Raw genomic sequence first — 14,309 nt, forward strand, 5'->3', positions numbered from 1 at the left:
AAGGGGAGGGGAAGAGAAGAGAAGGGGAGGGGAAGAGAGGAGAAGGAAGAGAGGAGAAGGAAGAGAGGAGAGGAAAAGAGGAGAAGGGGAGGGGAAGAGAGGAGAAGGGGAGGGGAAGAGAGGAGAAGGGGAGGGAAGAGAGGAGAAGGGGAAGAGAGGAGAAGAAGAGAGGAGAAGGAAGAGAGGAGAAGGAAGAGAGGAGAAGGAAGAGAGGAGAAGGAAGAGAGGAGAAGGAAGAGAGGAGAAGGAAGAGAGGAGGAGGGAAGAGAGGAGAAGGAAGAGAGGAGAAGGAAGAGAGGAGGAGGGGAAGAGAGGAGAAGGGGAGGGGAAGAGAAGGGGAGGGGAAGAGAAGAGAAGGGGAGGGAAAGAGAGGAGAAGGGGAGGGGAAGAGAGGAGAAGGGGAGGGAAGAGAGGAGAGGAGAAGGAGAAGGGGAGGGAAGAGAGGAGAAGGGGAGGGAAGAGAGGAGAAGGGGAGGGAAGAGAGGAGAAGGAAAGAGAGGAGAAGGGGAGGGAAAGAGAGGAGAAGGGGAGGGAAAGAGAGGGAAGAGAGGGAAGGAGAAAGGAGAGAGGAGAAGGAAGAGAGGAGAAGGGGAGGGGGAAAGAGAGGAGAAGGGGAAGAGAGGAGAAGGGGAGGGAAAGAGAGGAGAAGGGGAGGGAAGAGAGGAGAAGGGAGGGAAGGAGGAGAGAGGAGAAGGGGAGGGAAGGAGAAGGGAGGAGAAGAGAGGAGAAGGGAGGAGAAGAGAGGAGAATGGGAGGGGAAGAGAGGAGAAGGGAGGGGAAGAGAGGAGAAGGGGAGGGAAGAGAGGAGAAGGGAGGAGAAGAGAGGAGAAGGGGAGGGGAAGAGAGGAGAAGGGGAGGGAAAGAGAGGAGAAGGGAAAGAGAGGAGAAGGGGAGGGAAAGAGAGGAGAAGGGAAAGAGAGGAGAAGGGGAGGGAAAGAGAGGAGGGGAGGGAAGAGAGGAGAAGGAAAGAGAGGAGAAGGGGAGGGAAAGAGAGGAGAAGGGGAGGGAAAGAGAGGAGAAGGGGAGGGAAGAGAGGAGAAGGAAAGAGAGGAGAAGGGGAGGGAAGAGAGGAGAAGGAAAGAGAGGAGAAGGGGAGGGAAGAGAGGAGAAGGGGAGGGAAAGAGAGGAGAAGGAAAGAGAGGAGAAGGGGAGGGAAAGAGAGGGAAGAGAGGGAAGGAGAAGAGAGGAGAAGGAAGAGAGGAGAAGGGGAGGGAAGAGAGGAGAAGGGGAGGAGAAGAGGAGAAGGGGAGGGAAGAGAGGAGAAGGGAGGAGAAGAGAGGAGAAGGGGAGGGAAGAGAGGACAAGGGGAGGGAAAGAGAGGAGAAGGGAGGAGAAGAGAGAAGGGGAGGGAAGAGAGGAGAAGGGAGGAGAAGGGGAGGGAAAGAGAGGGAGAAGGGAGGAGAAGAGAGGAGAAGGGGAGGGAAGAGAGGAGAAGGGAGGAGAAGAGAGGAGAAGGGAGGAGAAGAGAGGAGAAGGGAGGAGAAGAGAGGAGAAGGGGAGGGAAGAGAGGAGAAGGGAGGAGAAGGAGGAGAAGGGGAGGGGAAGAGAGGAGAAGGGAGGAGAAGAGAGGAGAAGGGGAGGGAAAGAGAGGAGAAGGGAGGGAAGAGAGGAGAAGGGGAGGGGAAAGAGAGGAGAAGGGGAGGGAAAGAGAGGAGAAGGGGAGGGAAAGAGGAGAAGGAAAGAGAGGAGACGGAAAGAGAGGAGAAGGAAAGAGAGGAGAAGGGGATGGGAAAGAGAGGAGAAGGGGAGGGAAAGAGAGGAGAAGGGAGGAGAGAAGAGAGGAGAAGGGGAGGGGAAGAGAGGAGAAAGGGAGGGAAAGAGAGGAGAAGGGGAGGGGAAGAGAGGAGAAAGGGAGGGAAAAGAGAGGAGAAGGGGAGGGAAAGAGAGGAGAAGGGGAGGGAAAGAGAGGAGAAGGGGAGGGGAAAGAGAGGAGAAAGGGGAGGGAGAGAGGAGAGGGAGGGGAGAGAGGAGAAAGGGAGGGAAGAGAAGAGAGGAGAAGGGGAGGGGAAGAGAGGAGAGAAGGGAGGAGAAGAGAGGAGAAGGGGAGGGAAGAGAGAGAGGAAGAAAGGAGGGAAAGAGAGGAGAAGGGGAGGAGGGAAGAGAGGAAGAAGGGGAGGGAAGAGAGGAGAAGGGAGGGGAAAGAGAGGAGAAGGGGAGGGGAAGAGAGGAGAAGGGAGAAGGGAGGGAAGAGAGGAGAAAGGGAGGGAAAGAGATGGAGAAGGGGAGGGAAGAGAGGAGAAGGGAGGAGAAGAGAGGAGAAGGGTAGGGGAAGAGAGGAGAAAGGGAGGAGAATAGGGAGAGTAGATGAGAAAGGAAGGGGGAGAGGTAGAAACATAGCACATGTTTTTATGGTGATAAAATGTGACAGAAGTGACACTACATCTTCCATATTGATTACAGATATTTTTTTTTACTAAAGTTAATTTAGCTACGGCTCCTTCGTCTTAGTTCACTTCTCTCCTCTCCTGCCCCCTCTCTCCTCCCTCACTCCTTCCCCTGGTCTCTCTCCTCCCTCACTCCTTCCCCTGGTCTCTCTCCTCTCCTGCCCCCTCTCTCCTCCCTCACTCCTTCCCCTGGTCTCTCTCTCCTCCCTCACTCCTTCCCCTGGTCTCTCTCCTCTCCCTGCCCCTCTCTTCCACATCTCTCCTCTCCTGCCCCCTCTCTCCTCCCTCACTCCTTCCCCTGGTCTCTCTCCTCTCCTGCCCCCTCTCTCTCCCTCCACTCCTTCCCCTGGTCTCTCTCCTCTCCTGCCCCCTCTCTCCTCCCTCACTCCTTCCCCTGGTCTCTCTCCTCTCCTGCCCCCTCTCCCCTCCCTCACTCCTTCTCCTGCCCCCTCTCTCCTCCCTCACTCCTTCCCCTGGTCTCTCTCCTCTCCTGCCCCCTCTCTCCTCCCTCACTCCTTCCCCTGGTCTCTCTCCTCCCTCAACTCCTTCCCTGGTCTCTCTCCTCTCCTGCCCCCCTCTCTCCTCCCTCACTCCTTCCCCTGGTCTCTCTCCTCTCCTGCCCCCTCTCTCCTCCCTCACTCCTTCCCCTGGTCTCTCTCCTCCCTCACTCCTTCCCCTGGTCTCTCTCCTCTCCCTGCCCCTCTCTTCCACATCTCTCCTCTCCTGCCCCTCTCTCCTCCCTCACTCCTTCCCCTGGTCTCTCTCCTCTCCCTGCCCCTCTCTTCCACATCTCTCCTCTCCTGCCCCCCTCTCTCCTCCCTCACTCCTTCCCCTGGTCTCTCTCCTCTCCATGCCCCCCTCACTCCTTCCCCCTGGTCTCTCTCCTCCCTCACTCACTCCTCCCCTGGTCTCTATCCTCTCCCTGCCCCTCTCTTCCACATCTCTCCTCTCCTGCCCCCTCTCTCCTCCCTCACTCCTTCCCCTGGTCTCTCTCCTCCCTCACTCCTTCCCCTGGTCTCTCTCCTCTCCCTGCCCCTCTCTTCCACATCTCTCTTCTCCTGCCCCCTCTCCCCTCCCTCACTCCTTCCCCCTGGTCTCTCCCCTCTCCCTGCCGCTCTCCCTTCCTTCCTCCCCCCTCCCCATTGTTTAGGTCAGTGCTCTCTACTCCCAGCTGCAGTGGAGTATGAGTATATGTGTGGTGTTTGTGTGTGTGATGGTATGTGTGTGTGTGTGTGTTTGATGGTATGTGTGTGTGTTTGTGTGTGTGATGGTATGTGTGTGTGTGTGATGGTATGTGTGTGTGTGTGTGTGTGTGTGAGAGAGTGTGTGTGTGAGGTCTGTGTGTTTGATGGTATGTGTGTGAGGTCTGTGTGTTACATACCTTCATCCCAGCTGCAGCTGCGGGACCACTGGGGTCGACAGCCTGGATGTGGCAGGGCTTACTGCCTCGCACCACGAAGCCCCAGCCCACCGCATCCCCCACGATCTGAGGAGGCAAGTCAAAATGGATTTAAAAGAGCATTAAAGCAGAGAGCTATAAACAACAGGGTTGGTGTGACTAAAAAGGCTGGCACCACGCTACAGGGGGCTGGCACCGCGCTACAGGGGGCTGGCACCACGCTACAGGGGGCTGGCACCACGCTACAGGGGGCTGGCACCACGCTACAGGGGGCTGGCACCGCGCTACAGGGGGCTGGCACCGCGCTACAGGGGGCTGGCACCGCGCTACAGAGGGCTGGCACCGCGCTACAGGGGGCTGGCACCGCGCTACAGGGGGCTGGCACCGCGCTACAGGGGGCTGGCACCGCGCTACAGGGGGCTGGCACCGCGCTACAGGGGGCTGGCACCACGCTACAGGGGGCTGGCACCACGCTACAGGGGGCTGGCACCCGCTACAGGGGCCTGCGGCGGGGCACCGCGCTACAGGGGGCCTGGGCACCGCGCTACAGGGGGCCTGGACACCGCGCTACAGGGGGCCTGGACACCCCGCTACAGGGGGCTGGCACCGCGCTACAGGGGGCTGGCACCGCGCTACAGGGGGCTGGCACCCACGCTACAGGGGGCTGGCACCACGCTACAGGGGGCTGGCACCGCGTAACAGGGGGCTGGCACCGTGCTACAGGGGGCCTGGACACCGCGCTACAGGGGGCTGGCACCACGCTACAGGGGGCTGGCACCACGCTACAGGGGCTGGCACCACGCTACAGGGGGCTGGCACCACGCTACAGGGGGCCTGGGCACCGCGCTACAGGGGCCTGGACACCGCGCTACAGGGGGCCTGGACACCGCGCTACAGGGGGCCTGGACACCGCGCTACAGGGGGCCTGGACACCGCGCTACACCGCGCTACAGGGGGCTGGACACCACGCTACAGGGGGCTGGACACCACGCTACAGGGGGCTGGACACCACGCTACAGGGGGCTGGACACCACGCTACAGGGGGCCTGGACACCACGCTACAGGGGGCCTGGACACCACGCTACAGGGGGCCTGGACACCGCGCTACAGGGGGCCTCGTACCGCGCTACAGGGGGCCTGGCACCGCGCTACAGGGGGCCTGGCACCGCGCTACAGGGGGCCTGGCACCGCGCTACAGGGGGCTGACATGAGATGCAACAGTGTTGTAGGATGATTTTGATGTTCCATCATTCTCTAAAATGTATCTGTCAGGAACTGTAATGTTTGTTATGCAGAAGTAACATGAAGTGTTGTTTTTAACTGTGTGTATATATATATATATATATATATATATATATATATTACTATCCTCGTGGATACTGAAATTCCCCAAAAGTAGGGGACATTTCCTACACCCCCACGAGGACAGAGGCTATTTTAGAGTTAGGGGGTAGGGGTGTGTGTATGGTGTGGGTTTGCGCGTGCTGTAACAACCCTTATCAGATCTCTCATGAGGCTTCTAAGAACCTACTCAGACAAGCATTCCATTTCAGAACACAAGAGGGTCATCTAAGGCAGAGCCCAGAGCCAATCCGCTCAGTCTGTTAGGAGTGATGATGTGTCCCACCCAGTCTAATATGAACTGGTATCAGTAGTGTATTCAGCCCGATTCCCTGGTGAATATCAGACCCGGTAAGGAGGAGAATCGTCTGTGGATCAGACCATGCAGGCCAGAGTGTGTGTATACTGTGTGTGGGATGTGGACATGCCATCTTCAGGTGACAGTAGAATGTGTGTGTGGGTTAGGGTGGCAAAGGGAGGGTATAATTACTGAAAACTTTACCAGGAAACTTTACCAGTAAACTACCATTATTTTGGTAACTTAAGGATTTATAAAAAAATATATAAAAATATATCACAGTTGTGTGTTATTTCTGGTCCTCTGTGTGTCCTTATCACATGTAAAAATATATAAAATAATCAAATAAGATAAGTGTTTAAAAAAATAAATAAATTGAATGACAAAGCTGTGAAACATCCTAAATATAAACCATCAACTTATTAAATACAATGGGTGTTTAATATGAGGGTTTCAGCATGAAATATCCATTCTATTTATTTATTGTAAATGTCTGGCCGCCAACCTGGAGGCCAGTTGTGATGAAAGTCAAACGTTGGAAGTTGTAGAGTTAATTGATAATAAAATGCCAATGTTGATTAGATGCTTTTTTCATTAATTAGGCTATTTTCTCTTAAACCATGTGGTCTATTTTACTAGAAACTCAGACACAGACATAAAAATGAATATTATATATGAATACAGTTTCAGGGTCAGTTCAGTACCATATTAACAATGTACAGGGATACTGGAGTGATAGAGGTAGATATGTAGAGGGGTAAACATACTATATACAGGGTCAGTTCAGTACCATATTAACAATGTAGAGGGGTAAACATACTATATACAGGGTCAGTTCAGTACCATATTAACAATGTACAGGGAATTCTAATAGTCAATTCTGTTAGCTGTGTGTCAGTCTGCTGGCCTGGGGACAGAGGCTGTGTATCAGTCTGCTAGCCTGGGGACAGAAGCTGTGTATCAGTCTGCTAGCCTGGGGACAGAAGCTGTGTATCAGTCTGCTAGCCTGGGGACAGAAGCTGTGTATCAGTCTGCTGGCCTGGGGACAGAAGCTGTGTATCAGTCTGCTGGCCTGGGGACAGAAGCTGTGTATCAGTCTGCTGGCCTGGGGACAGAAGCTGTGTATCAGTCTGCTGGCCTGGGGACAGAAGCTGTGTATCAGTCTGCTGGCCTGGGGACAGAAGCTGTGTGTCAGTCTGCTGGCCTGGGGACAGAAGCTGTGTTTTAGTCTGCTGGCCTGGGGACAGAAGCTGTGTGTGTCAGTCTGCTGGCCTGGGGACAGAAGCTGTGTTTCAGTCTGCTAGCCTGGGGACAGAAGCTGTGTTTCAGTCTGCTAGCCTGGGGACAGAAGCTGTGTTTCAGTCTGCTAGCCTGGGGACAGAAGCTGTGTGTCAGTCTGTTGGCCTGGGGACAGAAGCTGTGTCAGTCTGCTGGCCTGGGGACAGAAGCTGTGTATCAGTCTGCTAGCCTGGGGACAGAAGCTGTGTTTCAGTCTGCTGGCCTGGGGACAGAAGCTGTGTTTCAGTCTGCTAGCCTGGGGACAGAAGCTGTTCAGGAACCTGCTGGTGTCCCCCCCCCCCCCCCCCCCGTGTGGAAGCAGAGGGAACAGTCTATGGCTCGGGCATGTCATTACATTCATTACACCCCCCGTGTGAAAGCAGAGAGAACAGTCTATGGCTTGGGCATGTCATTACACCCCCCCCCCGTGTGGAAGCAGAGAGAACAGTCTATGGCTCAGGCATGTCATTACATTCATTACACCCCCCCCCCCCCCGTGTGGAAGCAGAGAGAACAGTCTATGGCTCGGGCATGTCATTACATTCATTACACCCCCCCCCCCCCCCGTGTGGAAGCAGAGAGAACAGTCTATGGCTCGGGCATGTCATCACATTCATTTACACCCCCCCCCCCCCCCGTGTGGAAGCAGAGAGAACAGTCTATGGCTCGGGCATGTCATTACATTCATTACACCCCCCCCCCCCCCTTGTGTGTGTGTGTGTGTGTGTGTGTGTGTGTGTGTGTGTGACGTACTGTGAATGTCTTCTTTATGTAAGGGCCTCCTGGGGTCTGCAGCTCCTCAGGACTCACTTGTCTCTTCAACACTGCAAAGCAAACACACAGTAAGTACTGACACACACACAGTAAGTACTGACACACACACACAGTGTAAGTACTGACTGACACACACACAGTAAGTACTGACACACACACAGTAAGTACTGACACACACACACAGTGTAAGTACTGACTGACACACACACAGTTTAAGTACTGACTGACACACACACAGTGTAAGTACTGACACACACACACAGTGTAAGTACTGACCACACACACAGTGTAAGTACTGACTGACACACACACAGTAAGTACTGACACACACAGTAAGTACTGACTGACACACACAGTAAGTACTGACTGACACACACACAGTAAGTACTGACTGACACACACACAGTAAGTACTGACTGACACACACACAGTAAGTACTGACTGACACACACACAGTAAGTACTGACTGACACACACACAGTAAGTACTGACTGACACACACACAGTAAGTACTGACTGACACACACACAGTAAGTACTGACTGACACACACACAGTAAGTACTGACACACCCACAGTAAGTACTGACACACACACAGTAAGTACTGACACACACACAGTAAGTACTGACACACACACAGTAAGTACTGACACACACACACAGTAAGTACTGACACACACACACACAGTAAGTACTGACCACACACACAGTAAGTACTGACACACACAGTAAGTACTGACACACACAGTAAGTACTGACACACACAGTAAGTACTGACACACACAGTAAGTACTGACACACACAGTAAGTACTGACACACACACACACACACACACACACACACAGTAAGTACTGACACACACACAGTAAGTACTGACACACACACAGTAAGTACTGACACACACACAGTAAGTACTGACACACACACACACACACCCGCTGCAGAACATTCCTCCTGCAGCAGTAACTATAGTCTCATCGTGTTGTCCTGTGTGCAGGAGGAGGACAACATTCCTCCTGCAGCAGTAACTATAGTCTCATCATGTTGTCCTGTGTGCAGGAGGAGGACAACATTCCTCCTGCAGCAGTAACTATAGTCTCATCGTGTTGTCCTGTGTGCAGGAGGAGGACAACATTCCTCCTGCAGCAGTAACTATAGTCTCATCATGTTGTCCTGTGTGCAGGAGGAGGACAACATTCCTCCTGCAGCAGTAACTATAGTCTCATCATGTTGTCCTGTGTGCGGGAGGACAACATTCCTCCTGCAGCAGTAACTATAGTCTCATCATGTTGTCCTGTGTGCAGGAGGAGGACAACATTCCTCCTGCAGCAGTAACTATAGTCTCATCATGTTGTCCTGTGTGCGGGGAGGACAACATTCCTCCTGCAGCAGTAACTATAGTCTCATCATGTTGTCCTGTGTGCAGGAGGAGGACAACATTCCTCCTGCAGCAGTAACTATAGTCTCATCATGTTGTCCTGTGTGCGGGAGGACAACATTCCTCCTGCAGCAGTAACTATAGTCTCATCGTGTTGTCCTGTGTGCAGGAGGAGGACAACATTCCTCCTGCAGCAGTAACTATAGTCTCATCGTGTTGTCCTGTGTGCAGGAGGAGGACAACATGGCAACTGTTGTTTAAAGGAAAAGAGGAGGAAAGCATGCAGTCACATGACCGTGCCTCGAGGGAAACAATTTCCCTGTTTCTTATAGCTGGTTTTAAGACATTTAGTGTGTGTGTGTGTGTGTGTGTGTGTGTCCGTCTCTGCTCATAGTGGCGTAACCATAAACTCAGACAGGAGAAGAAACATCCACAGAACAATGGATCTGCATCCTAACAATACTAACACATTATATTTCAACTGAAGGAAATATTGTTGAGGATATGAATACAGGTAGCTACTGTATACTCAGTATAGTACTGTTGAGGATATGAACACAGGTAGCTACTGTATACTCAGTATAGTACTGTTGAGGATATGAACACAGGTAGCTACTGTATACTCAGTATAGTACTGTTGAGGATATGAACACAGGTAGCTACTGTATACTCAGTATAGTACTGTTGAGGATAGGAATACAGGTAGCTACTGTATACTCAGTATAGTACTGTTGAGGATATGAACACAGGTAGCTACTGTATACTCAGTATAGTACTGTTGAGGATATGAATTCAGGTAGCTACTGTATACTCAGCATAGTACTGTTGAGGATATGAACACAGGTAGCTACTGTATACTCAGTATAGTACTGTTGAGGATAGGAATACAGGTAGCTACTGTATAGTACTGTTGAGGATAGGAATACAGGTAACTACTGTATACTCAGTATAGTACTGTTGAGGATATGAATACAGGTAGATACTGTATACTCAGTATAGTACTGTTGAGGATAGGAATACAGGTAGCTACTGTATAGTACTGTTGAGGATATGAATACAGGTAGCTACTGTATACTCAGTATAGTACTGTTGAGGATATGAACACAGGTAACTACTGTATACTCAGTATAGTACTGTTGAGGATATGAATACAGGTAGATACTGTATAGTACTGTTGAGGACATTAATACAGGTAGCTACTGTATACTCAGTATAGTACTGTTGAGGATATGAATACAGGTAGCTACTGTATAGTACTGTTGAGGACATTAATACAGGTAGCTACTGTATACTCAGTATAGTACTGTTGAGGATATGAATACAGGTAGATACTGTATAGTACTGTTGAGGACATTAATACAGGTAGCTACTGTATACTCAGTATAGTACTGTTGAGGATATGAATACAGGTAGATACTGTATACTCAGTATAGTACTGTTGAAGATATGAAGATACAGTGAATTTGGAAAGTATTCAGACCCCTTCACCTTTTCCAGATTTTGTTATGTTACAGCCTTATTCTAAATATCCCCCCCCCCTCATCAATCTAAACACAATACCCCATAATGACAATGTCAAAAATAGGTTTTTAGAAATGTTTGCAAATGTGATATTTACATGTTTTATTTGTGATACATTTCCATAAGTATTCAGACATTTTAAAATCTGTACTTTGTCAGCGATTACAGGCTCGAGTCTTCTTGGATATGAAGCTACAAGCTTGGCACACCTGTATTTGGGGAGTTTCTCCCATTTTTCTCTGCAGATCCTCTCAAGCTCTGTCAGGTTGGATAGGGAGCGTCGCTGCACAACTATTTCCAGGTCTCTCCAAAGATGTTTGATCGGGTTCAAGTCCAGGTTCTGGCTGGGCCACTCAAGGACATTCAGAGACTTGTCCAGAATCCACCCCTGCGTTGTCTTGGCTGTGTGCTTAGGGTTGTTGTCCTGTTGGAAGGTGAACCTTCGCCCCAGTCTGAGCTCTGGAGCAGGTTTGCATCAAGGATCTCTCTGTACTTTGCTCCGTTCTCCCCGATCCTGACTAGTCTTCCAGTCCCTGCCGCTGAAAAACATCCCCACAGCATGCTGCTGCCACCACCATGATTCACGGTAGAGATGGTTCCAGGTTTCCTCCAGACGTGATGCTTGGTATTCAGGCCAAAGAGTTTAATCTTGGTTTCATCAGATTAACCAGATCTCTGTTTGGACAGACCAGATGAACTGCAAGCGGGCTGTCTTGTGCTTCCGTCTAGCCACTCTACCATAAAAGGCCTGATTGGTGGAGAGCTGCAGAGGTGGTTCTCCCCATCTCCACAGAGGATCTCTGGAGCTCTGTCAGAGTGACCAGCGGGTTCTTGGTCACCTCCCTGACCAAAGACCTTCTCCCCTGATTGCTCAGTTTGGCCGGGCAGCCAGCTCTAGGAAGAGTCTTGGTGGTTCCAAACTTCTTCCATTTAAGAATGATGGAGGCCACTGTGTTCCTGGAGACCTTCAATGCTGCAGAAATGTTTTGGTACCTTTCCCCAGATCTGTGCCTCGACACAATCCTGTCTCGGAGCTCTACGGACAATTCCTTTGACCTCATGGCTTGGTTTTTGCTCTGACATGCACTGTCAACTGTGGGACCTTATATAGACAGCTGTGTGCCTTTCTAAATCATGTCCAATCAATTGAATTTAACACTGGTGGACTCCAATCAAGTTGTAGAAACAAAGATAATCAATGGAAACAGGAAGCACCTGAGATCAACTGAGTCGCATAGCAAAGGTCTGCAAACGTATGTAAATAAGGTATTTCTGTTATTTATAATACATTTGTAAAAATGTCATTAAAGGGGTATTGTATGTAGGATTGATGAGGAACAAAAAAGTGTGTAATCCATTTTAGAACAAGGCTGTAACGTAACAAAATGTGGAAAAGGTTAAGGGGTCTGAATACTTTCAGAATGCACTGTAGGTAGCTACTGTACACTCACTATAGATGAACTCTTAACCTTTATAAACAGACCTCCTTCAAACTCAAACCAGTTCTCTTGCCCACCCACAATTCCTTGTTTTGGTGGTAGCAGCACTGAGTCGGTATGAAAGGGTTCCTCTCTTCCTAGAGAGTGACTCACTAACGTTGACCTCGGGTAACCTCTGGACACTGCAGTGACCTAGATTCTCTTCCACCCCACAGCTGGAATACAGGAAGAATAGAGCCGTGTTCAGGGAGGGGCCGCAGCCATACAATTACAAGAACGGCCTCCCTACTCAAGTCAATGAGGCCATGATGAGTGATCTGGGATCACTAATGGAATCTACAGGCTTAAGCCTCTCACAACTCTCACCAAACAGACGTCGCGTGGCCCCTCTGGCCAAACAGACGTCGCGTGGCCCCTCTGGCCAAACAGACGTCGCGTGGCCCCTCTGGCCAAACAGACGTCGCGTGGCCCCTCTGGCCAAACAGACGTCGCGTGGCCCCTCTGGCCAAACAGACGTCGCGTGGCCCCTCTGGCCAAACAGACGTCGCGTGGCCCCTCTGGCCAAACAGACGTCGCGTGGCCCCTCTGGCCAAACAGACGTCGCGTGGCCCCTCTGGCCAAACAGACGTCGCGTGGCCCCTCTGGCCAAACAGACGTCACGTGGCCCCTCTGGCCAAACAGACGTCACGTGGTCCCTCTGGCCAAACAGACGTCACGTGGTCCCTCTCGCCAAACAGACGGCCGTCCCTCTCGCCAAACAGACGGCCGTCCTTCTACACTCATTTACATGACATTTTGAGTCATTTAGCAGACACTCTTATCCAGATCGACTTACAGTTTGTGCATTCATCTTAAGATAGCTAGACAACCACATATCACAGTAAGTAAGGTAAATAAGGTAGTATTGTCAAGTGTTGTCAATCACACTTTAATCATACTAATTTCCTCAACGTCTATTTAAATCACCAAGGCTCATCTATAGCTATAGAGGAGAAATAGTAGTTAATGTCAAACTTCTTGGGGCAGGAAGCTGAGAACAGCTGCCTGCATGGCTCACCCTCAACTCCCAGTGTTTGAGACTTACTGAGAAAAACACTTCCAATCTTTTCCAAGAATCTGATTCAAAGACTTCCTGTGTATTCCAGAACAATTGTATACAGCCTCTCTCTGGCCTTCCAGCCCCTCTCCTCCATACTGCTGCTGACTGTTTACAACTCCTTTAAAAATGAACAACACACACACACAGAGAGACCGAGAGAGACCACAGAGAGAACACAGAGAGAACACAGAGAGAACAGAGAGAGAACAGAGAGAGAACACAGAGAGAACAGAGAGAGAACACAGAGAGAATACAGAGAGAACACAGAGAGAACACAGAGAGAACAGAGAGAGAGAACAGAGAGAGAACACAGAGAGAACAGAGAGAGAACAGAGAGAGAACAGAGAGAGAACACAGAGAGAACACAGAGAGAACACAGAGAGAACACAGAGAGAACACAGAGAGAGAACAGAGGCCTAAACCTTTTTCTCTGAATTGTGAAAAATTAGTAATTCACCAAAAAAGCTGAGGAGGAGTTGTGGGGATAAGAGTTCAACTAAATCACATCTGCTTTAGTTGATCTAATCACTTTAGTAAGCTTTAAGTAGCTAGTCTAAATATACATGCCAACTTCCATGTGCCAGTTGGTTGTAAAAGAGTAATCTATCAGATATGATAAAAACGCCCATGTTGTGAATGAACAGTGTATTGTTCTGGGTCAGAGCCTGTGTCCCGGTGTAGGGCGTTGTCATGACGTCAGCCTGGGGGTGTAAGGCAGTGTCATGACGTTGGCCTGGGGGTGTAAGGCAGTGTCATGACGTTGGCCTGGGGTGTAGGGCAGTGTCATGACGTTGGCCTGGGGGTGTAAGGCAGTGTCATGACGTCGGCTTGGGGGTGTAGGGCAGTGTCATGACGTTGGCCTGGGGGTGTAGGGCAGTGTCATGACGTTGGCCTGGGGGTGTAAGGCAGTGTCATGACGTTGGCCTGGGGGTGTAAGGCAGTGTCATGACGTCGGCTTGGGGGTGTAGGGCAGTGTCATGACGTTGGCCTGGGGGTGTAGGGCGTTGTCATGACGTTGGCCTGTGTCCCGGTGTAGGGCAGTGTCATGACGTTGGCCTGGGGGTGTAGGGCAGTGTCATGACGTTGGCCTGGGGGTGTAGGGCAGTGTCATGACGTTGGCCTGGGGGTGTAGGGCAGTGTCATGATGTTGGCCTGGGGGTGTAGGGCAGTGTCATGACGTTGGCCTGGGGGTGTAGGGCAGTGTCATGACGTTGGCCTGGGGGTGTAAGGCAGTGTCATGACGTTGGCCTGGGGGTGTAAGGCAGTGTCATGACGTTGGCCTGGGGGTGTAAGGCAGTGTCATGACGTTGGCCTGGGGGTGTAGGGCAGTGTCATGACGTTGGCCTGTGTCCCGGTGTAGGGCAGTGTCATGACGTTGGCCTGTGTCCCGGTGTAGG

The 14,309-nt window shown here is 51.2% G+C and overlaps 1 protein-coding gene across 4 annotated transcripts in view; it reads right to left on the bottom strand.

Moving 5' to 3' along the window:
* LOC116359332 (DEP domain-containing mTOR-interacting protein-like) overlaps positions 1-14,309 on the bottom strand; it is a 74,489-nt gene that overhangs the window by 14,474 nt on the left and 45,706 nt on the right. For all 4 annotated transcript variants that reach the window (XM_031812230.1, XM_031812228.1, XM_031812231.1 and 1 more), the window contains 2 exons: positions 7,454-7,524; positions 3,766-3,870 (listed from right to left, as the gene is read on the bottom strand). In XM_031812230.1, coding sequence (XP_031668090.1) covers positions 3,766-3,870; positions 7,454-7,524 — 176 coding nt within the window. The remainder of the gene's footprint in view (positions 1-3,765; positions 3,871-7,453; positions 7,525-14,309) is intronic.

This window comes from Oncorhynchus kisutch, unplaced genomic scaffold (genome assembly GCF_002021735.2).
Source record: "Oncorhynchus kisutch isolate 150728-3 unplaced genomic scaffold, Okis_V2 Okis02a-Okis13b_hom, whole genome shotgun sequence".
Taxonomy (NCBI): Eukaryota; Metazoa; Chordata; class Actinopteri; order Salmoniformes; family Salmonidae; genus Oncorhynchus; species Oncorhynchus kisutch.